General features: G+C 45.2%; 1 protein-coding gene across 4 annotated transcripts in view; it reads right to left on the reverse strand.

The window, feature by feature from the left end:
• The window catches only part of tspan4a (tetraspanin 4a), a 151,052-nt gene that overhangs the window by 47,662 nt on the left and 82,080 nt on the right, over positions 1–21,310 (reverse strand). For 3 of the 4 annotated variants that reach the window (XM_061670334.1, XM_061670332.1, XM_061670335.1), the window contains one exon: positions 12,947–13,138. The exons of the other annotated variant lie outside the window; for it this stretch is intronic. In XM_061670334.1, the coding sequence (XP_061526318.1) occupies positions 12,947–13,138 (192 nt within the window). The remainder of the gene's footprint in view (positions 1–12,946; positions 13,139–21,310) is intronic. 4 annotated transcript variants of the gene reach the window in all.

Here is a 21,310-nt window from a genome sequence, read left to right on the forward strand (position 1 = left end):
GCAAGTTGGCGAGATGAAATATGGAAATATTATTAGATGATGGGAACTTGTTGATAGGGTCTGGTGAAGAGTTGGTGGAGAAGATAAAAAGAATAAAATGTGTTGGTAATGTTAGACAGATCAAAGTAGTTAAGAGTGGGAGCACAAAGGGGAAGTGGATGTAAAGGAATGATTTCTGGAGTACCGCTAAGGACGAATACGAAGCGGCTGATAGATAACATCCATCCATCCATTCACATCTAATTATCCTCACTAGGGTTGCTGGTGAGCTAGCGCCTATCGCAGCTGACCAGGTAAGGGGCGGGGTACACCCTGAACTGGTTACCAGTCACTCTTATGACTTATTTTCTGTCATGAGCTATCCTTGTAGTTCCTGTTTTAGAATTTGAGTGGCGCTTTATGCCCCCCTCGCTCTCTCCCTTCCCTGTAATCAGCACCACCTTGGCCGCGCACCTGTTTTCAATCAGCCGTCATCATCTCTGTCTGCATAAAAGCCTGCCAGATCCTGGATATATTAACGTTCCACCGTGGTACATCGGCCTTGCACATTCACGTAAGTTACCCCATATTGGTATTATTCTGACTCACATGTTCTTCCTCGTCCTCAGTGCTCCTTCCGTGTTCCCCGCCTTGCTGACCTCTTCCATCACGCCGCCAAGCCATCCACCTGCTCATGCCATCCCCTGACGCAGGTTCCCCGGCTCGACGACCCGCCACCCTCGGAAATCCAATTCCCACTTCCATTTCAATAAATTATTCATCACAAACTTCTCAGCCTCCGCTTGCTACTTTGGTCCAGTGAAAACGGATACCTTTGTGTCGTGACAAATTTTGTTGTCATCATTATATTTGTCCAAACAAAGGTACCTTAAGGTGCACCTGGAAACAAAAATGAACAAGAAACTCAAGAAACAAGGGTTTAATATTTTATCCATGACTATACAGTTATTATTTCTCCCATTGCAAACAAAATGTACACACTCAGTGCAGTGCTGTTTTTCATTGCATACAAAGCCACGGAACTCAAAAAGTGGACCTTTTGTCTTAAAGTGGTTTTCCTTTTGCATTGGGGGGATTTTTATTCTTCTCAAATTCCCTGATTTCCAGGGTGGTCTCTGACGTGTGTAGCCTGTATCCGGGTTGGAACGTCCAAGCTGTGCTTCTGTGCTATCGATCAACTGCTGGTAACTCTGAGTCTCGTGTGTATCGAATGCCGAGTTTCCCAACAGCACAGGAGAATCCACTGCATATAACACCGACTTTGCTCACTTAGCCTCATGAGCTGCGGACTCTGAGGTTACGTCCTGATGGCTAATGCTAAAGAATTTGTGTTACAGCAGCAGTACATGAACCTCGGTATGGAAAGACTGAAGTGACAGAAAAGGATAAGCAGTAATATGAAGAATTAGATTTGGACACACTGGTTTGAACATTACACTAAAAATTAGGAGAGCATGAGTTAAGAAAAGAATAGTTATGTTTTTATATTCATCTATAATTTATTTGGGGTAAATTAGTAGGCATACCTGAGCTACACTCCATAACAGTAGGAGGTATAATGCGCCTAAACTTTTGTTGCCAACTGGCATAAAACAATACAAGAAGAAGAAAAAGCTACCGAAGGAAAGTCAAACAATTCTTTGGGAATGGTACTTCACTTACTGTGTGTTTCCAAGAAGCGACATCAGTCAGCACTGTCGTATTGGCTGATGCCTTGTGCAAGTTTTGCCAGAAAGCTAGCTTTTACATCCAAACTGTTTTTTGTTGTTGTTGCTATGTGCTTCTCTCGTTATTAGGATTCCCACGCACTTTCCTGGCAGGAAACACCATGCTCCAATATTAATGGCTCCAGGACACTGTAACAACAAATACGAAACTATTCCTATTCGTGGTGGAGGGGTTTGTGTGTCCAACTGATCCTAGGAGCTAAATTGTCTGGGGCTTCACGCCCCTGAGGGAACAGACAAAGCACGGCTAAAGACTCCTATGATGAAAAATATAAGTGGATCGAGGTTTCCCTTGCCTGGACGTGGGTCACCCCCTGGAGCCAGGCCTGGAGGTGGGGCTCGAAGGAGAGCACCTGGTGGCCGGGCCTGCATTCATGGGGCCCGGCTGGGCACAGCCCGAAAGGGTAACGTGGGTCCCCCTTCCCATGGGCTCACCACCTATGGGAGGGGCCATAGGGGTCGGGTGGAGTGTGAGCTGGGCGGTGGCCGAAGGCAGGGACCTTGGTGATCTGATCCCCGGCTGCAGAAGCTGGCTCTAGGGATGTGGAATTTAACCTCTCTGGCAGCTGATGTGTGAGGTTGAGAAGTTCCGATTAGATATAGTCGGACTCGCCTCCACACACAGCTTGGGCTCTGGTACTTGTCCTCGTGAAGTTGTCCTCGAACAGGTGTGTACTTGTCCTCGAACAGGTGTGGGTATACTTATTGCCCCCTGGCTCAGGGCCTGTACGTTGGGATTCACCCCGGTGGAGGAGTGGGTAGCCTCCCTCTGCCTTCAGGTGGAACTGTTGTTTGTGCCTATGCACCAAACAGCACTCCCGCTGGGGACTCCATCGTTCTGCTGGGGGACTCCAATGCTCACGTGGGCGATGACAGTGAGACCTGGAAGGGGGTGATTGGGAGGAAGGGCCCCCCCGATCAGAACCCGAGCGGTGGTGTGTTATTGGACTGTTATTGCTCATCATGGCTTGCCCATAACGAACACCATGTTCAAGCATAAGGGTGTCCACATGTGCACTTGGCACCAGGACACCCTAGGTCGCAGTTCGACGATCAACTTTGTGGCCGTGTCATCGGACTTGCGGCCGCATGTCTTGGACACTCTGGTGAAGAGAGAGGTGGAGCTGTCAACTGATCACCACCTATTGGTGAGTTGGCACCGATGGTGGGGGAAGATGCCGGTCCGACGTGGCAGGCCCAAACGTATTGTGAGGGTCTGCTGGGAACGTCTGGCGGAATCCCCTGTCAGAAGGAGTTTCAACTCCCACCTCCGACAGAACTTTGCTCATGTTCCGGGGTAGGCGGGGGACATCGAGTTTGAGTGGACCATGTTCCGCGCCTCCATTACTGAGGCGGCCAACCGGAGCTGAGCCGTAAGGTGGTCAGTGCCTATCGTGGCGGCAATCCCCGAACCCGTTGGTGGACACCAATGGTGAGGGATGCCGTCAAGCTGAACAAGGAGTCCTATCGGGCCTTTTTGGCCTATGGGAATCCTGAGGCAGCTGATTGATACTGGCTGCCCAAGCGGAATGCAGCTTTGGTGGTCGATGAAGCAAAAACTTGGGTATGGGAGGAGTTCGTTGAGGCCATGGAGAAAGACTTCCGGACGGCTTCGAGGAAATTATGGACCACCATCCGGCGTCTCAGGAGGGGGAAGCAGTGCACCATCAACACTTTGCATAGCGGGGAAGGGGCGCTGCTGACCTTGACTCGGGATGTTGTGAGTCGGTGGGGAGAATACTTCGAAGACCTCCTCAATTCCACCGACACGCCTTCCCATGAGGAAGCAAAGTCTGGGTTCTCTGAGGCGGGTTCTCCTATCTCTGGGGTTGAGGTCACCAAGGTGGTTAAAAAGCTTCTTGGTGGCAAGGCCCGGGGGGTGTATGAGATTCGTCCGGAGTTCCTAAAGGCTCTGGATGTTGTGGGACTGTCACTCCTCTGCAACATCGCGTGGACATCAGGGACAGTGCCTCTGGATTGGCAGACTGGGGTGGTGGTCCCCCTTTTTAAGAAGGGAGGGTGTGTTCCAACTAGAGGGGGATCAAACTCCTCAGCCTCCCTGGTAAGGTCTAAACAGCGGTGCTGGAGAGGAGGGTCCGTCGGGAAGTCGAATCTCAGATTCGGGAGGAGCAGTGTTGTTTTCGTCCTGGCCGTGGAACAGTGGACCAGCTCTACACCCTCGGCAGGGTCCTCGAGGGTGCATGGGAGTTCGCCCAATCAGTCTACATGTGTTTTGTGGACTTGGAGAAGGCGTTCGAGCGTGTCCCTCGGGCAGTCCTGTCGGCGGTGTTTCAGGAGTATGGGATACCGAACCCCCTGATACGGGCTGTTCGGTCCCCGTACGACCGGAGTCAAGAGTTTGGCCCTCATATCCGGCAGTAAGTCGGACTCATTTCCTTTGAGGGTTGGACTCCGCCAAGGCTGCCCTTCTCACCGATTCTGTTCATAACTTTTACGGACAGAATCTCAAGGCACAGCCGAGGCGGAGAGGGTGTCCCTGTTAAAGCTGCTGCCCCCGTGACTCGACCTCGGATAAGCAGTAGAAAATGGATGGATGTATGTATATTGAGGCACGGTGAACGACTGGTTAGAGCGTCTGCCTCACAGTTCTGAGGACCGGGGTTCAATCCCCGGCCCCGCCTGTGTGGAGTTTACATGTTCTCCCCGTGCCTTCTTGATTTTTCTCCGGGCACTCCGGTTTCCTCCCACATCCCAAAAACCTGCAAGGTAGGTTAACTGAAAACTCTAAATTGCCCATAGGTGTGAATGTGAGTGCGAATGGTTGTTTGTTTGTATGTGCCCTGCGATTAGTTGGCAACCAGTTCAGGGTGTACCCCGCCTCCTGCCCGATGATGACTGGGATAGGCTCCAGCATTCCGTGACCCTTGTGAAGATAAGCGGCTCAGAAAATGGATGGATGGATGTATATTGAAAGTCTGGATGTATTTTTAGAGTGAAAATAGTGATTTTGAATCATGTTAAGAGGCTTGTTTATTCTGTTTTAAAAGAGTGCTATTCCTTCCTAATTAGCAATTGAACGTAATTTTGTTCAACTGGTGACCACCAACACACGTTTTTCTCCATTTTGTCCTTATGATACAGTCGGCGCGATCCACTCTTGTTATTGTCGTCACGGTAACGAGTGTATCCGGTCGCATTTGAGTTGACAAGATAAAGCCCAATGATCGTAAAAAATCGGATGTGGTGGTATCGGAATACGAGATTTTATTGCAGTAGTCTGACAGTGCAATCGTGAAAGAGAAAATTTGACTTGTAGTCTGATCCGGGCATTACGTGTTGCCTGTCTCCGAAGTGTTGTCTGTCCCACACCGCCAAGGTTTTTTTTTGTTTTGTTTTTTTTCTTTTTTTTAAAAAATAACTTCATTGGCTGTCAGATATGTACAGTACTACGTCAAAAGGCACGCGGCAAGTTAAAAATAAACTAGCTTTTGGATTAAAATATACTGTGCAAGCGGCGACGCAGAGTTAATGTCTTTTGCGGAGCCGAACAATGACGTCATTGATTGGGAGCAGGTGGGTGCCATGATTGGGTATAAAAGGAGCTTCCCTGATTTGCTCAGTCATTCGCAAGAAAAGATGGGGCGAGGTTCACCTCTTTGTGAACAAGTGCGTAAGAAAATAGTCGAACAGTTTCAGGACAATGTTCCTCAACGTACAATTGCAAGGAATTTAGGGATTTCATCACCTACGGTCCATAATATAATCAAAAGTTTCAGAGAATCTGGAGAAATCACTGCATGTAAGCGGCAAGGCCGAAAACCAACATTGAATGCCCGTGACCTTCGATCCCTCAGGCGGCACTGCATCAAAAACCGACATCAATGTGTAAAAGATATCACCACATGGGCTCAGGAACACTTGAGAAAACCAATGTCAGTAAATACAGTTCGGCGCTACATCCGTAAATGCAACTTGAAACTCTACTATGCAAAGCAAATCACACCCAAGCCTGGGTGATGGAATTTAATGGCTGCAACATTTTCCAAAAAAGCTGTGTGTTACAAGTTAATGTTTGGGTAATGGGAGGAAACCGGAGTGCCCGGAGAAAACCCACGCAGGCACGGGGAGAACATGCAAACTCCACACAGTCGGGGCCGGGGATTGAACCCCGGGCCTCAGAACTGTGAGGCAGATGCTCTAACCAGTCGTCCACCTTGCAGCCTATATAGATATATGTATAAAATATAAGTATTGGAACGGCAAGGTCAATTTGTATGCTGAAGACGGGTTTCAGATCAAAAGATGAATATTAGACAAAAGTTTTCCAGCTTTTATTTCATGCTATTTACATCGAGATGTGTTGCACAACTCAGGACAGAGCACCTTTTGTTTGAAGCCACTCACTTTTCAAGTGAGCAAAAGTATTGGAACATACATGATTAAAGTAACTTGAAGTGAATAACATTTAACATTTGGTGGCATAACCCATACTTGCAATAACTGCATCAAGCCTGTGACCCATTGGCTTCACCAGACTTGCATTCTTCATTTGAAATGCTTTTCAAGACCTTTACTGCAGGGTCTTTCAGTTTTTGAACATGACATTACCTCCACCATGCTTTACAGCTGAGTTTGTGTGTTTTGGATCATAAAATTCTCAAAATTGCATGTAGGTGTGATTGTGAATGGTTGTTTGTTTCGTGTGCCCTGCGATTGGCTGGCGACTGATTCAGGATGTACCCTGCCTCTTGCCCGAAGATAGCTGGCATAGGCTCCAGCACGCTCGCGACCCTTGTGAAGATAAAGCGGTACGGATAAAGCAGTACAGAAAATGGATGGATATATATATATATATATACACGCACCGTAATTTCTCGTGTATAATGCACATTTATTCCTCCCACATCACCAAAACACGCATGGTAGGTTAACTGAAAATTCTAAATTGCCTGTAGTGAGTGCGAATGGTTGTTTGTTTCTAAGTGCCCCGCGATTGGCTGGCGACCAGTTCAGCGTGTACCCCGCCTCTCACCCAGAGTCAGCTGGGATAGGCTCCAGCATGTCCGCGATCCTAGTGAGGATAAGCGATATGGAAAATGGATGGATTTTTTCCATCACCCCCCCAACACAGAGAGAATGGTCCACCAGTCTCTCCTAGGCTGGAACTGTCCTACCTAGACTTTATGCATGCAATGCACTGCATGAATTGATGAAGCGTAGTCTGAAGAGAGACGAAACATCTTCTAAGACGAACAGAACAGTCCTGTCGCGATTGATTCAATACACTGAGAATACAGTGACCCCATTGAAGGAGAATATTCACAGACATAGAGAGGGAGGTAAATGCTATTGTCTTTTTAAGGGAAAAGATTATATCTGGTCACCCTACTAACAAAGCTTTGTAATATTATCAGTGAGACATAAAAAGCAGAGCGTTTTAATCTAGTAGGTGTTGTGGCAAGACTCGCCATGTTTGGTGAATGCTACGAGACAAGCAATTTGTCATTTCTGTTGCTGTGGGGATTTGTGTAGCTTGAGCCTTGACTTTTTGTCTCATCGTTGACTAATTTCTCATGAGAACACATTTATCACTGACCTATTCACTGGGTTGACGTAGAATTTTTTCACGAGTTTGTTACTTGCAGGGTAATAAGATGACTGTGTTTTGAACACAAATCTCAACCCTTGAAGTCTTCTTAATTAAGTCATCAGTTGTTTCATTGCACACCAAAGCTATTTGCCGTTGCACTGCATTAGCATAATTAAATCAATTTTCAAGAAATAATGAAAGAGAGGAGAGCCAATGACTTGAAATAGACTTATACTGTACATTCAGACTGCTGATTGTAAAGGTAAATCCTTGAACAGCATCTTCTTCTCTCATCTCTCTTATTCGTGTTTTGTGTGGGTCTGTTCTTGTGTGGTCATTATCAAAAGGCCTTACTGTGTACTGTATAATTATCTTTTCTGTGTTAGTGATGCAATTACAACTTAGTATGGCATACAGTGGACCCTCAAAAGTCAGTTTGATAGTCGAACAATTTAAGAGTCACCCTAAAATTTAAAGATGACATACGAAGAAAAATTTACGAGCTTGTATACAAATACTGTAAGTGTGTCTCTGAAGTGTCTGCCTACTCATCAAGTGTAAAATTAAACAACCAAGCACTGTAAGTGTTATCTGCATATTTCTCCAACTGTGTTTTTGAGAAAGCCACTCTGAATTTCCATCCCACTTTTACATAAGAGTGAGGATAATTTACAAATTAACAATTCCCACACCAAGTTTCTCCATCCATGACATGACCAGCTAGGCCAGGGGTATTCAACAAAATTTTTTAAAGGTCCTGATCGAAAACACTTCTTGAAGGAAAGGTCTGGAAGATCATCTAGTGTCTATTTATTGTGATCTAGTATCCATCCATCCATCCATCCATCCATTTTCTACCGCTGATCCGAGGTCGGATCGCGGGGGCAGTAGCTTTAGCAGGGACGCCCAGACTTCCCTCTCCCCAGCCACTTCAACCAGCTCTTCCGGGGGGATCCCGAGGCGTTCCCAGGCCAGCCGAAATACGTAGTCTCTCCAGCGTGTCCTGGGTCGTCCCCGGGGTCTCCTCCCGGTGGGACGCCATCACCAAGGAGGCGTCCGGGAGGGATCCGAATCAGATGACCCAGCCACCTCATCTGGCTCCTCTCGATGTGGAGGAGCAGCAGCTCTACTCTGAGATCCTCCCGGATGACCGAGCTTCTCACCCTATCTCTAAGGGACACCCTGCGTCGGAAACTAATTTCGGCCGCTTGTATCCGGGATCTTGTTCTTTGGGTCACGACCCACAGCTCGTGACCATAGGTGAGGGTAGGAACGTAGATCGACCGGTAAATTGAGAGCTTCGCCTTTCGGCTTAGCTCCTTCTTCACCACAACAGACCGATACAAAGTCTGCATCACTGCAGACGCTGTCGATCTCCCGTTCCATTCTTCCCTCACTCATGAACAAGACCCCAAGATACTTGAACTCCTCCAGTTGGAGCAGGATCTCATCCCCGACCTGGAGAGGGACGCCACCCTTTTCTGACTGAGGACTATGGTCTCAGATTTGGAGGTGCTGATTCTCATCCCGGCGACTGGTTAGAGTGTCTGCCTCACAGTTCTGAGGAGCGGGGTTCATTCCCCGGCCCCGCCAGTGTGGAGTTTGCATGTTCTCCCCGTGCCTGCGTGGGTTTTCTCCGGGCACTCCGGTTTCCTCCCACATCCCAAAAACATGCATGATTGACAACTCTAAATTGCCCGTAGGTGTGAATGTGAGTTCGAATGGTTGTTTGTTTCTATGTGCCCTGCGATTGGCTGGCAACCAGTTCAGGGTGTACCTCGCCTCCGATGATAGCTGGGATAGGCTCCAGCATGCCCGCAACCCTAGTGAGGGGAAGCGGCTCAGAAAATGGATGGATGGATGGATAATTCTCATCCCAGCCGCTTCACACTCGGCTGCGAACTGCTCCAGTGAGAGTTGGAGATCACAGTTTGATGAAGCCAACAGAACCACATCATCTGCAAAAAGCAGAGATGCAATACTGAGGCCACCAAACCGGACCCCCTCTACACCTCGGCTGCACTTTGAAATTCTGTCCATAAAAGTTATGAACAGAATCGGTGACAAAGGGCAGCCTTGGCGGAGTCCAACCCTCATCGGGAACGAGTCCGACTTACTGCCGGATATGCGGACCAAACTCTGACTCCGGTCATACAGGGACCAAACAGCCCGTATCAGGGGGTTCGGTACCCCATACTCCCGAAGCACCCCCTACAGGACTCCCCGAGGGACACGGTCAAACGCCTTCTCCAAGTCCACAAAACACATGTAGACTGGTTGGGCGAACTCCCATGCACACTTGAGGACCCTGCCGAGGGTGTAGAGCTGGTCCACTGGTCCACAGCCAGGACGAGAACCACAATGCTCCTCCTCGATCTGAGATTCGACTTCCCTACGGACCCTCCTCTCCAGCACCCCTGAATAGACCTTACCAGGGAGGCTGAGGAGTGTGATCCCCCTGTAGTTGGAACACACCCTCCGGTCCCCCTTCTTAAAAAGGGGGACCACCACCGGAGTCTGCCAATCCAGAGGCACTGTCCCCGATGTCCACGCGTTGTTGCAGAGGCGTGTCAACTAGGACAGCCCCACAACATCCAGAGCCTTTAGGAACTCCTGGCGAATCTCATCCACCCCTGGGGCCTTGCCACCGAGGAGCTTTTTAACCACCTCAGTGACCTCAACCCCAGAGATAGGAGAGCCCGCCCCAGAGAACGCAGACTTTGCTTCCTCATGGGAATGTGTGTCGGTGGTATTGAGGAGGTCTTCGAAGTATTCTACCCACCAACTCACAACGTCCCGAGTTGAGGTCAGCAGCGCCCCATCCCCACTATACACAGTGTTGGTGATGCACTGCTTTCCCCTCCTGAGACGCCGGATAGTGGACCAGAATTTCCTCGAAGCCGTCTGGAAGTCTTTCTCCATGGCCTCACCGAACTCCTCCTATACCCGAGTTTTTGCTTCAGCAACCACCAAACCTGCATTCCGCTTGGCCAGCCAGTACCCATCAGCTGCCTCAGGAGTCCCACAGGCCAAAAAGGCCCGATAGGACTCCTTCTTCAGCTTGACGGCATCCCTCCCCGCTGGTGTCCACCAACGGGTTCGGGGATTGCCGCCACGACAGGCACCGACCACCTTACGGCCACAGCTCCGGTCGGCCGCCTCAGCAATGGAGGCGCGGAACATGGTCCACTCGGACTCGATGTCCCCCGCCTACCCCGGAACGTGAGCAAAGTTCTGTCGGAGGTGGGAGTTGAAACTCTTTCTGACAGGGGATTCTGCCAGACGTTCCCAGCAGACCCTCACAATACGTTTGGGCCTGCCACGTCGGACTCGCATCTTCCCAATCACGCCCTTCCAGGTCTCACTGTCATTGCCCATGTGAGCGTTGAAGTCCCCCAGCACCCCCTCCAAAAACTCCATGAAGGGAGGGTACTCTGAACTGCTGTTTGGTGCATAGGCACAAAGGTTTTTTTTTTAAATTTACATAGCGGTTTCGTGTAAAATAGAAACGCGATAAAAGGCATGTAGAAGCCCATAACGTAATAAAAGTCCTGGAACTATAACGTAAAAACTTTTGTTCAATAACGCAATAACTTATTACTGTTATTGGCTGGTTGTTGCGTTATTGGCCTTGTTAAAATAATAATAATAATATATAATAACTAAGCCCATACCGTAATGATATATTATCACTTTATTTATTTTTTATTTTTGGATATAACTGTTCTCTCTCCATTCTGTCTCTATCACTCTCTCTCTCCATGTGTTTGTATATTTAACTTGATGGCTAGCATAATCTCTACTAGTCATATCTGCTCCTTATCCTTTCAAACTATCTCCAAATGTACAGCTGAAACCAGATGTTTACATACACTATAAAAAGACAGATGTGCTTTTTTATTCACAGTCTGACATGAAATCAAACTAAACCTTTTCCTTCTTTATGTCAATTAGGATTACCAAAAATATTTATATTCAATAAATGCCAGAATAATCAGACAGGGATTTTTTGGGGAGGGATTTTTGGTATCACTGCCTTTAAACTGTGGCTGTGACTTGGGTCAAACGTTTTGGATATCCATCCACAAGTTTCTCATAATAGTTGGCAAGAATTTTGGCCCTTTCCTCTTGACAGAACTGGTGTAACTGACCCAAGTTTGTAGGCCACCTTGCTCGCACATGCCCATAAATCTTCAATAGGATTGAGATTAGGGCTTTGTGATGGCCACTCCAAAACATTGACTTTGTTACCTTTAAGTAACTTTGTAAACAGTTTGGCAGTATGCTTCGGGTCATTGTCCATTTGGAAAATCCATTTGTGCATGAGCATTCAAATATATCCAAAGTTGTGTCTCGACTTAATTGTTGTTTATAAACCTATCAGAAGCTTCTAAATACATGACATCATCATCTGGGTTTTCCCAAACTGAAGTACAGAGAATGGATGGATGTTTAAAGGCATCATAATCTTATTGTATGTAAACTTCTGACTTTGAAGAAAGTAATGAAAAATGGTCTAAAAATATATTTCTCATTATTTTGGCATTTACCCCGCCTGTGTGGAGTTTGCATGTTCTCCCCGTGCCTGGGTGGGTTTTCTCCGGGCACTCCGGTTTCCTCCCACATCCCAAAAACATGCATTGATTGGAGACTCTATATTGCCCATAGGTGTGAATGTGAGTGCGAATGGTTGTTTGTTTGTATGTGCCCTGCGATTGGCTGGCAAGCGGTTCGGGGCGTACCCCGCCTCCCGCCCGAAGATAGCTGGGATAGGCTCCAGCATGCCCGCGACCCTTGTGAGGATAAGCGGTAAAGAAAATGGATGGATGGATGGATGGATGGATGGATTATGGCATTTATCAAATATAAATAATTTTGGTCATCCCAGTTGACCGAAAACAGGAAAAATTCAATCTAATTTCATGTCAGACAGTGAGAAAAAAAGCATATGTGTCTTTTTAAATCGTGTATGTAAACTTCTGGTTTCAACTGTAGTGGACGTTATAGGTTCAGGACTTTTATTCCGTTATTGGCCAGTTATTATGTTATGGGCTTATTAAATTTTAAAAAGGGCAAATGTATTACCTTATGGCCCTTTATTACATTATGGGCTGTTATTATGTTATGGGTTTCTCCTGTAGAAGCCCATAATGTAATAATGGCCCATTAGGTAATATATTTGCCCTTTTTAAAATGTAATATTTTTTTCTCCCTGGCCAATAACGTAATAATCAGCGAATAACGTAATACGGTATTGTGTTATTGGACAAACGTTATTACGCTATAGGGACAGGAATTGTATTATGTTATTGGCCAGTTACTGTATTACGTTATGGGCCGATTACATTTAGAAAAAAACGGCAGATTTAATATGTTATGGGCCGTTATTACGTTATGGGCTGTTACTACGTTATGGGCTTGTACAAGGCATCATTCTATCCAGGTTGGATTGCACAGCTAACACTTTTAAAATAAAATGTTTACATTTATGAGAGCACAAGGTAATTTTTTTCTGACATGTGCTGTCACCCAAAGAGCAAACACTTGAGACTAAATGTGAAACATTTTCAAACACGTCATGAATATTATGATCCGTTGACTGTCCATTATTACAAAGCATTTCAATATGTCAAATGTGCAGCAGGCGCCATGGCGACAAATAACTCACTGCAAGCAGAAGAGGACGACTTTCTTTGATGGCCCCCACACAGCCCAGGCAGCCGATCACCATGATGATGGTTCCCAGTGCGATGAGCAGGTTGGCTGCCGACAAGGACGGAAGGGATGCCGACAAGGTGGCAAAGTTGCCCTGGGTCACTGAGAGCCACACCCCCACCCCAAGTATGCCACATCCTCCCAGCTGCAGAGGGAACACAAGAGACAACGCTGTCAGTGGAGTAACAGACAGAAAGGCTCAGAGGTGGTGGCTTGGCAGTGACAGGTTAACAAAGTCCATCATCTGTGATGACCTTCATCCAAAAGGAAATGAAAAATCAGAACAACTGTTCTTTGAGGCTGACAACATGAACTAATTGCCACAATACATCTGTTTAAAGCGGGGTACACATATCGACAATCGGGCAAAATTTCAGCATCCGCCGTGTAATCAAAGTCAGCAAAGATTTGTCTGATGTCTCAAAATGATTATTCTGACCGATTATCTTGGTGTGGTGTGTGTTAAGAGTGATTTTGCTATCCCGCTGCTTGCACCAACAACCCATCCATCCACCCATCCATCCATCCATTTTCTGAGCCGCTCCTCACAAGGGTCGCGGGCGTGCTGGAGCCCATCCCAGCTATCATCGGGTAGGAGGCTTGTCAACCACAGCAAACAGAGTCCGAGTATTGTTGAAGTACTTACTGATGGTTTCAGAAAAGTGTTGTTGTCTAGCCCTGACTAACTCTTGGTTAAAATTACAAAGACTTTGTCTGTAGAGGTCATAGTCAATTTGGAGTTTAGTTTTTCTCCACTTTTGTTCTGCTTTCCTACACTTTGATTTAGTGGTCTTTACCATCATTGTGCTCCTCCATGGTGTTCTAGGTCGCTTCAACATTGTCTTACTTTTAACAGGAGTGGCAGCATTCATGACATTTGAGATTTTCCAGGTAAATTATGCAAAAGTTCATCAACTGTCTCAGCATTCGTCTCAGCAGTTTGTGGCACAGCTATGGTCTCCATAAACTTAGTGTTGGTACTCTCATTTATGTACTGTACCTTTTCTTAATCGACATAGAGGTTGTCTGAAAATTTGGGGGGAATATGTAATTCAAAGAATGCACAAAAATGGTCAGAACTAGCCACATCCTTAATATCAACTGATAAAATTTCAACATCCTTAGAGATGACCAGATCTAAGATGTGACCTTCAGTGTGTGTTGGACTCTTAATATGCTGAGAGAAGTCAAATGTGTCCAGTATAGCAGAGACTTCTTGATTTTTTTTGTCCATGCTATTGTCAACATGAATGTTAAAGTCTTCTGTTATGACAAAATACTTATAGTCAGTACAAATAACTGACAGCAGTTCTGAAAAGTCCTCCATAAATTTTCTATTGTATCTTGGAGGTCTATAAATTATTAAAACAATAACCTTTGGGTCACCTTTAACTAAAAAACAGATAGTATCATTTCTTTACACTTTTCTTGAAATAATGACTTAAAAATAACAACCTTTTGTCCTATTCGACACGTGTTCATAAAATTTAAAATTGCTCGTGTTGCCTCATTTAAAAATGGTATTACAGCTACTTTCTGTTAACCACGTTTCATTTAGTAGCAAAAAGTCTAGATCATAGGTTGTAATGATGTCGTTAATCAACACTGATTTATTACCCAGTGACCTGATATTGAAAAGAGCTGGTCTCGCAGAGATAACTGGAGACAATGGTTTGATAGGTTCACATTTTATCCTCACTAAGTTTGTAGTTCTACTTTTTTTGTGCCATATTTCTTTGACAAACTTTCTGTCCCATGTAATTACAGGGATGGAAAATGCTTGATCTCCATAGGGGTCTGACTTATTCTGGAAAAGACCCTGTACATGGAAAGACACAACTTAGAACAATATTTACATTTCAAGGTCGAATTGACTAAATTCTGGTTTGATATGGAACATGCATCTAATTTAGTATTCTTTGACATGTATTCCATCCATCCATTTTCTATAGAGCATGCCAGCTACGATGACAATATGCAGCTGTACATCTCTGTCTCCTTATGACACCAGTCCAATGGATGCTCTTTTTAACTGTATTTTAGACATCAAAGTATGGATGGCAGATAACTTTCTCCAGCTTAACCTGAAAAAAACTGAAGTTTTAGTCATCAGTCCTGACTCCCTGCGAGAACAACTTTTAACCAAAGTGCGAGCATTATCTTTAAATCCCTCAATACAAGTGAAAGATGTGGGTGTTATTTTAGACTGAGCTCACTTTTATCCCTCACATTAAACATTTTACAAAAAATAGCTTTTTATCATTTGAAGACTATAGCCAGAGTCCACCTCTTTCTTTCTGAGGCAAACACGGAGACGCTAATGCACGCTTTTATCACTAATCTTCCCAAGAAGACCATTTCAAGTTTACTACAGAATTCGGCAGCACGTGTCCTGACGAAGACCAGAAGGCAGGAGCACATTACACCAATTTTAAAATTACTGCATTGCCTCGCCGTGCGTTTTAAGTTTGATTTTAAGGTTCTTTGAGTGTTTTTTAAATATCTTAACGGTCTTGGGCCTAACTATTTCTCCAAAGTCTTTTACCTCGCCTTTTAGTCATCCCTCGTGTCAGGACACACACTCACGGTGAGGGAGCATTTAAATTCTATGACCCCAGTGTGTGGAACAGCATGCCAGAGAATGTTCTTGTTTTTAACAACAAGCTCAAGACCCACCTTTCAATTAAGCTTTTAACTAATATTTATTTGTTGTACTTACTTCCTATAATCTATCTTAACGTTCATTTCACTGTTACTTTTTCTACATTCTTTCATCATTATTTTTTGTATATTATCCGGCTTTTGTATTTTTAGGTTTTTTTTTTTTTAAAAGTCGATACATTTATAGGTTTAATTAATATCTTTCAGTAATATTGCTGTGGGGGTGGGCCGTGGTCGTGGGTGCAGGCTCTTGCTCCATCCATGGTGGCCTGTGGCTGTGGTCCACTCCTGGTGTAGACGGCTCCCTGAGATGATGCTTTCTCACCTGCATTTTCTGAGCCGCTACTCCTCACAAGGATCGCAGGCATGCTGGAGCCTATCCCAGCTATCATCGGGCAGGAGGCGGGGTACACCCTGAACTGGTTGGCAGCCAATCGCAGGGCACATACAAACAAACAACCATTCGCACTCACATTCACACCTACGGGCAATATAGAGTCTCCAATCAATGCATGTTTTTGGGATGTGGGAGGAAACCGGAGTGCCCAGAGAAAACCCACCCAGGCACGGGGAGAACATGCAAACGCCACACAGGCGGGGCCGGGGATTGAACCCCGCTCCTCAGAATTGTGAGGCTGACACTCTAACCTGTCGCCCACCGTGCCGCCCAACAGAATTATTAAAAAACTACTGAAACTGGCCTGTACAGAAAAGATGGTACTCTTAACTTAATATTTTGTTGCACAATCTATTGAATTAATCTCTGTAATCGAATGATTTCTGTGACGAGCTACAAGACTTGTACATATCAACGACTGCTATATTTTGGCCAACTCATCGCAAGAAAACAGCTCCAGTTGTCTCAGGTTTGAAGGATGCCCTCCCCAGACAGCTGCTCTGTCAGATGTTCAATACATTGTTTTGTGTTTTTACAGTGTTCTTTTCTTTGTATACAGAACATCGCAAAAAAATTTCGAATCCTTACATTAAGGAAAGAAAAACCCACAGTGGGTCACTAAAATAGACAGGCTAATTGACAAGCCTACAACTCTTCTGGAAAAGACAGATGAGATAAAACTGGAGCTTCTTGGCAAGTCACATCATCTCAATGTTTACAAATGGGAAACAAAGTGTCAAACCTGTCTGAGATTTTTATCAGTGATCTATGGACAGGAGAAACAACTATGTACCCTACACAGCACAGAGAGTATTACCACAAAAAAATCAGTTTGTGAAAGTAACACTGCACGAACAACACAAAACAAGACCAAATACTTACATAGTGTCATAGAGACATGGTCTTTACATGTACTGTACATATCCATCCATCCATCCATCCATTTTCTGAGCCGCTTCACCTCACTCGGGTCACGGGCGTGCTGGAGCCTATCCCAGCTGTCATCGGGCAGGAGGCGGGGTACACCCTGAACTGGTTGCCAGCCAATCGCAGGGTACATACAAAAAAAACAACTATTCGCACTCACAGTCACAGTCACACTTACGGGCAATTTAGAGTCTCCAATGAATGCATGTTTTTGGGATGTGGGAGGAAACCAGAGTGCCCGGAGAAAACCCACGTAGGCACGGGGAGAACATGCAAATTCCACACAGGTGCGGCCGGGGATTGAACCCAGGTCCTCAGAACTGTGAGGCTGACGCTCTTACCAGTCGTCCACCGTGCCGCCTACTGTACATATACTATAACCAAAATAGATCTAAATAAATGTATATATTGTGAACCGACATTACACAATCCTATTTCCAAAGTCAAATAGTATCTGCATCCAGATACAAAATATAGTAATGCCTCAGTCACACAACACAGAGCAAAATGAAGCTAAATGGAAAAGCAGCCGCTTGAGTGCAGCCAGACATGGGCTGGAGGGTCAGAGCAATCATGTTACTGTGTGGTTTCAGTCCCGGGATGACATACCATCCATCCATCCATTCTCTCTTCCGCTTATCCACAATGGGGGCGGGGTCTCCTCCCGGTGGGACGTGCCCGGAACACCTCATCCTAATAAAATATTATACTTAAATAGCAGTACTCCTACTTGAGTACGATCTTTGGCTACTCTACCCACCTCTGAGTATACCCTATATAATATACCGGTACAAGCTAAGCACATAACATTTATCAGATTAAAGGGAAAGGGATAGCAATTGAATTAATCATTCAGGTGCTTATTTGGGCCAAGGCCATGCAATATGCCACTGTGCCCATAAACATGATCAGCAGCATACACATTATCTAACAACATGAGACAATGTGACTTGATATGTACATAGCTTTCTTTAAATTATTGGGGGGAAATCATATACATGCTTTTTTAGCTTTCAAGTGTTCATATTATTATCACACACACGTTAGATAAACGTAGCCCTTTTCAGTGTTATACTCTGAAATAATTTCCCATTTCCTGCTGGGTCTGTTTGTCTGGGTTTTAGATGTTTCCTATTTTATATAAATATGTGGTCCAAGACAGATATCAGTCCAATAGGGTGCCAAGAAGTACTTCACAAGAACCCAATCAGCATCACTTTGTTGACGAAATATACTGGTTCTGGTTATATACGTGTTAGCGGGCTAATTAATTACACAAAATTCTGGATTGAATATTTGCTCTCTTAAGTCCTCATCTTCTGTATCTGAAATGAACAGCTGGGCAAGTTCTCCAACAAACACGCCGGGTTCCCTCTCGTCATTGTCAGAGTCAGTCTCGTTGCCGGGGGGCTGTTTAGCAATGATGCCGGCTTTCGCGAAAGTTCAGGCAACAGTCAAAGCAGATACCTTAGCCCAAGCATCCACAATCCATTCACATATGGTGGCGTAACTCGCCCGGCGTTGCCTCCCAGTCTTAGTTGCACTTGGTTTTCGCAGTGGCTGAGAGATTGGCGCGCATGGAGTCACAGATCAAAAAAACATCCGGCCTCTTTACATACACCTCACACAGCCACTCTCTCATTTTCTCGTCCATCCAGCCCTTTTGATTGGCCTTAACGATGACTTTGGCTGGAAACTTTTCTTTAGGCAGCGTTTTCCTCTTAAAAATCACCATAGGTGGCAGTTTTTGCCCTCAGTCGAATGGTGACTGTAGAGACGCTTCTCCCGGCTATTCTTTGCTCATTAATCCATTGCTCGAGTTGGTCTTCCAACTCCGGCCACCTCACCTTGTTTCCGTGGAAACTCAGCTTCGTCTTCTTGACTTGGCGAAGCTCGTTTTCCTGCTTCTTCCACTTGCGAACCATGGATTCGTTGATCTTGAATTCTCTCGCGGTTGCTCGCTTCCCATGTTCCTCTGTGTAACTGACAGCTTGCAGTTTAAACTGTGCTTCGTAAGCATGTCTCTTTGTAGGTGCCATTTTCGGGGTTCCTTAGCCAAACCGATGCTGTTTGCACATACCGGCACAATATACCTACTGGGGGCGTGGCTTTGGCGTCCTCCTTCAAGCGCACCCTTCCCCCTTTAAGTCCGCATGCTGTACTCAGTCACGTCCGCCTTTCCTCTATATAAGCAGCGTGTCGACAGAAAATGCTCCGTTAGTCAGTCAAGCGGAATGCTCATCACACAACATTTACAGATTTTGGAACACGGTGCACACAGAAGGCATGTCGCATTATAAGGCGCCCTGTCTATTTTGGAGACAATTTAACACTTTTAAGTGCGCCTTATGGTCGTGAAAATACGGTATTATCATTTTATACTGTATTAAAAATTGTTTATTTACTTATTTACTACAAAGTTTGCAGGACTTGGCACAATCAGTGGGAGGTCCCCCTACGAATGTCTCCTCTCTCCACTCCAATTCTCCCGCTACGCAAACAAATATTCCTCAAGGCACCTCGCTGTCAAGGTCTTGAAGTTTGAGGATGACAGCACAGTCATCAGCCACATCAATGACGGTGACGAGTCTGCATATTGACAAGAAGTGCAGCGGCTGGCAGCACAACCTGGAGCTGAACGCACTAGATACCAAAGACGATTGTGGACTTCAAGAGAGATTCTTCACAACGCCTTCCCCTACACTATCCCAACAGCCCTGTGGCAACTGTTGAGTTTCTGGTAACTACAGTCTCTCAGGACCTGAAGTGGGAGTTCAAAATCAAGTCTGTACTACTGCATTCATCCCGTACCATTGAGACTTAGCCATCATTTTGCACATCTCTGTTATGTTTTTGCACACTTCTGTTGTTGCGCAGTATTGCATTTTAATTTCCTGGCTTTCTGTACTTTGTCCATTTGTAGATTGATCTTAAATGGCAATGAATGGCAATGACTTCCTTGTGTGTTATTACACACTCAACCAACTACATCACAAAAATATAATTCTTCGTATTACATTTCAGAACACAAAAACTCTGTAATCACAGCACTGCTTAGCTTTACTCTTACTACTTAGCTCGCCTATTGTGATATCTGGAAATGCTTCTTCTTGGCCAGACAACAGATAGCAGAGATGATGATGCCACTCGCAGCTGATTTGTAGAATAATTTCACTCAGGTTTTTTGGGGCCATGTAGCTCCACGGTGGTAAGTAGGCATTAATTCACAAACTTTTGGCTTGTAAGCTATCAGTTTGCTTAGCACAGAACATCCCTTGTAACATTGTCATTCTGTGGTATAATGAAAGCTGACTGTTGGACACACACACTCAGACAAAGAGTGCTACTTTAAACAGTTTGTATTTGTCCTTTACAACCCATCCACTTCACAGTGTTTCAAGCTGTAATGAGGCTGCAGATTTGCCTTTTTCAACACTGCCATTGCCTCGGCACAAGCCAGCTACAGTGGTTTTCATTTATGTAGACAAATAAATAATTGGTTATCTATTTACACTGTAAAATGCAGATTTTTGTATCCATCCTTTTCTTGGCACGCAACATGAGTCTCTGTTCACACTGCATGTCTTAATGCACACATCTGTTTGTGTGTTGCGAGGTCAGATGAAATGTGTCAATTATGGTCGCATTGCAAAATGTGTCAATTATGGTCGCATTGCAAAACATCACATATGCACTTGATCTTGGACTACAGAGCAAAGTGGCCTAGGTCTGATAGGCGCAGCTTAGACTGCCATGAAAAAAAATAAGATTGCATGTGTCACATATGGGCAAAAGAAAATCAGGATTGGGACACTTTTGCAGCCTGACCATACGTAGCTTTATCCGAGTCAATCACACTCTAGCATGTGTTGCGTTCACTGAACCTTGGCTCGCTGGCTGCAGGTTCCCCACCCCAGACGGCAATTTTGAATGCTGACTGGAGCATCTTAGCCTTCCCGTCAACTACATTGCCTCTTATTGTTCATCTGTTTGCCACGCTTCACCTACGGAAAATGACACACTTGACCTACTTTCCGTAATAAAATTCTAACAGCGTCTGTTCACTCTGGATATCACTGTTCTGCCATTTATTGGACAGAAATACATTAAAAGACCACATTCTGGTCACCAGACAGATTTCATGAGCTGGGAGATGAGAGCAGAAAGTACCAACGAGAAATGTTTCAATATAAAACGGCAATCAGAATGCAGAGAGAGCTTGAATTCCATCTGACTTTAAAAGTGACCAAGATGTTGTATGAAGTGTATGAATACACACAGGAATGTAGCTTCGTACACGTATAACAATGCGAATGTGTGATGTAGCTTTGA

Source organism: Phycodurus eques, chromosome 2, assembly GCF_024500275.1.
Source record: "Phycodurus eques isolate BA_2022a chromosome 2, UOR_Pequ_1.1, whole genome shotgun sequence".
Lineage (NCBI taxonomy): Eukaryota > Metazoa > Chordata > Actinopteri > Syngnathiformes > Syngnathidae > Phycodurus > Phycodurus eques.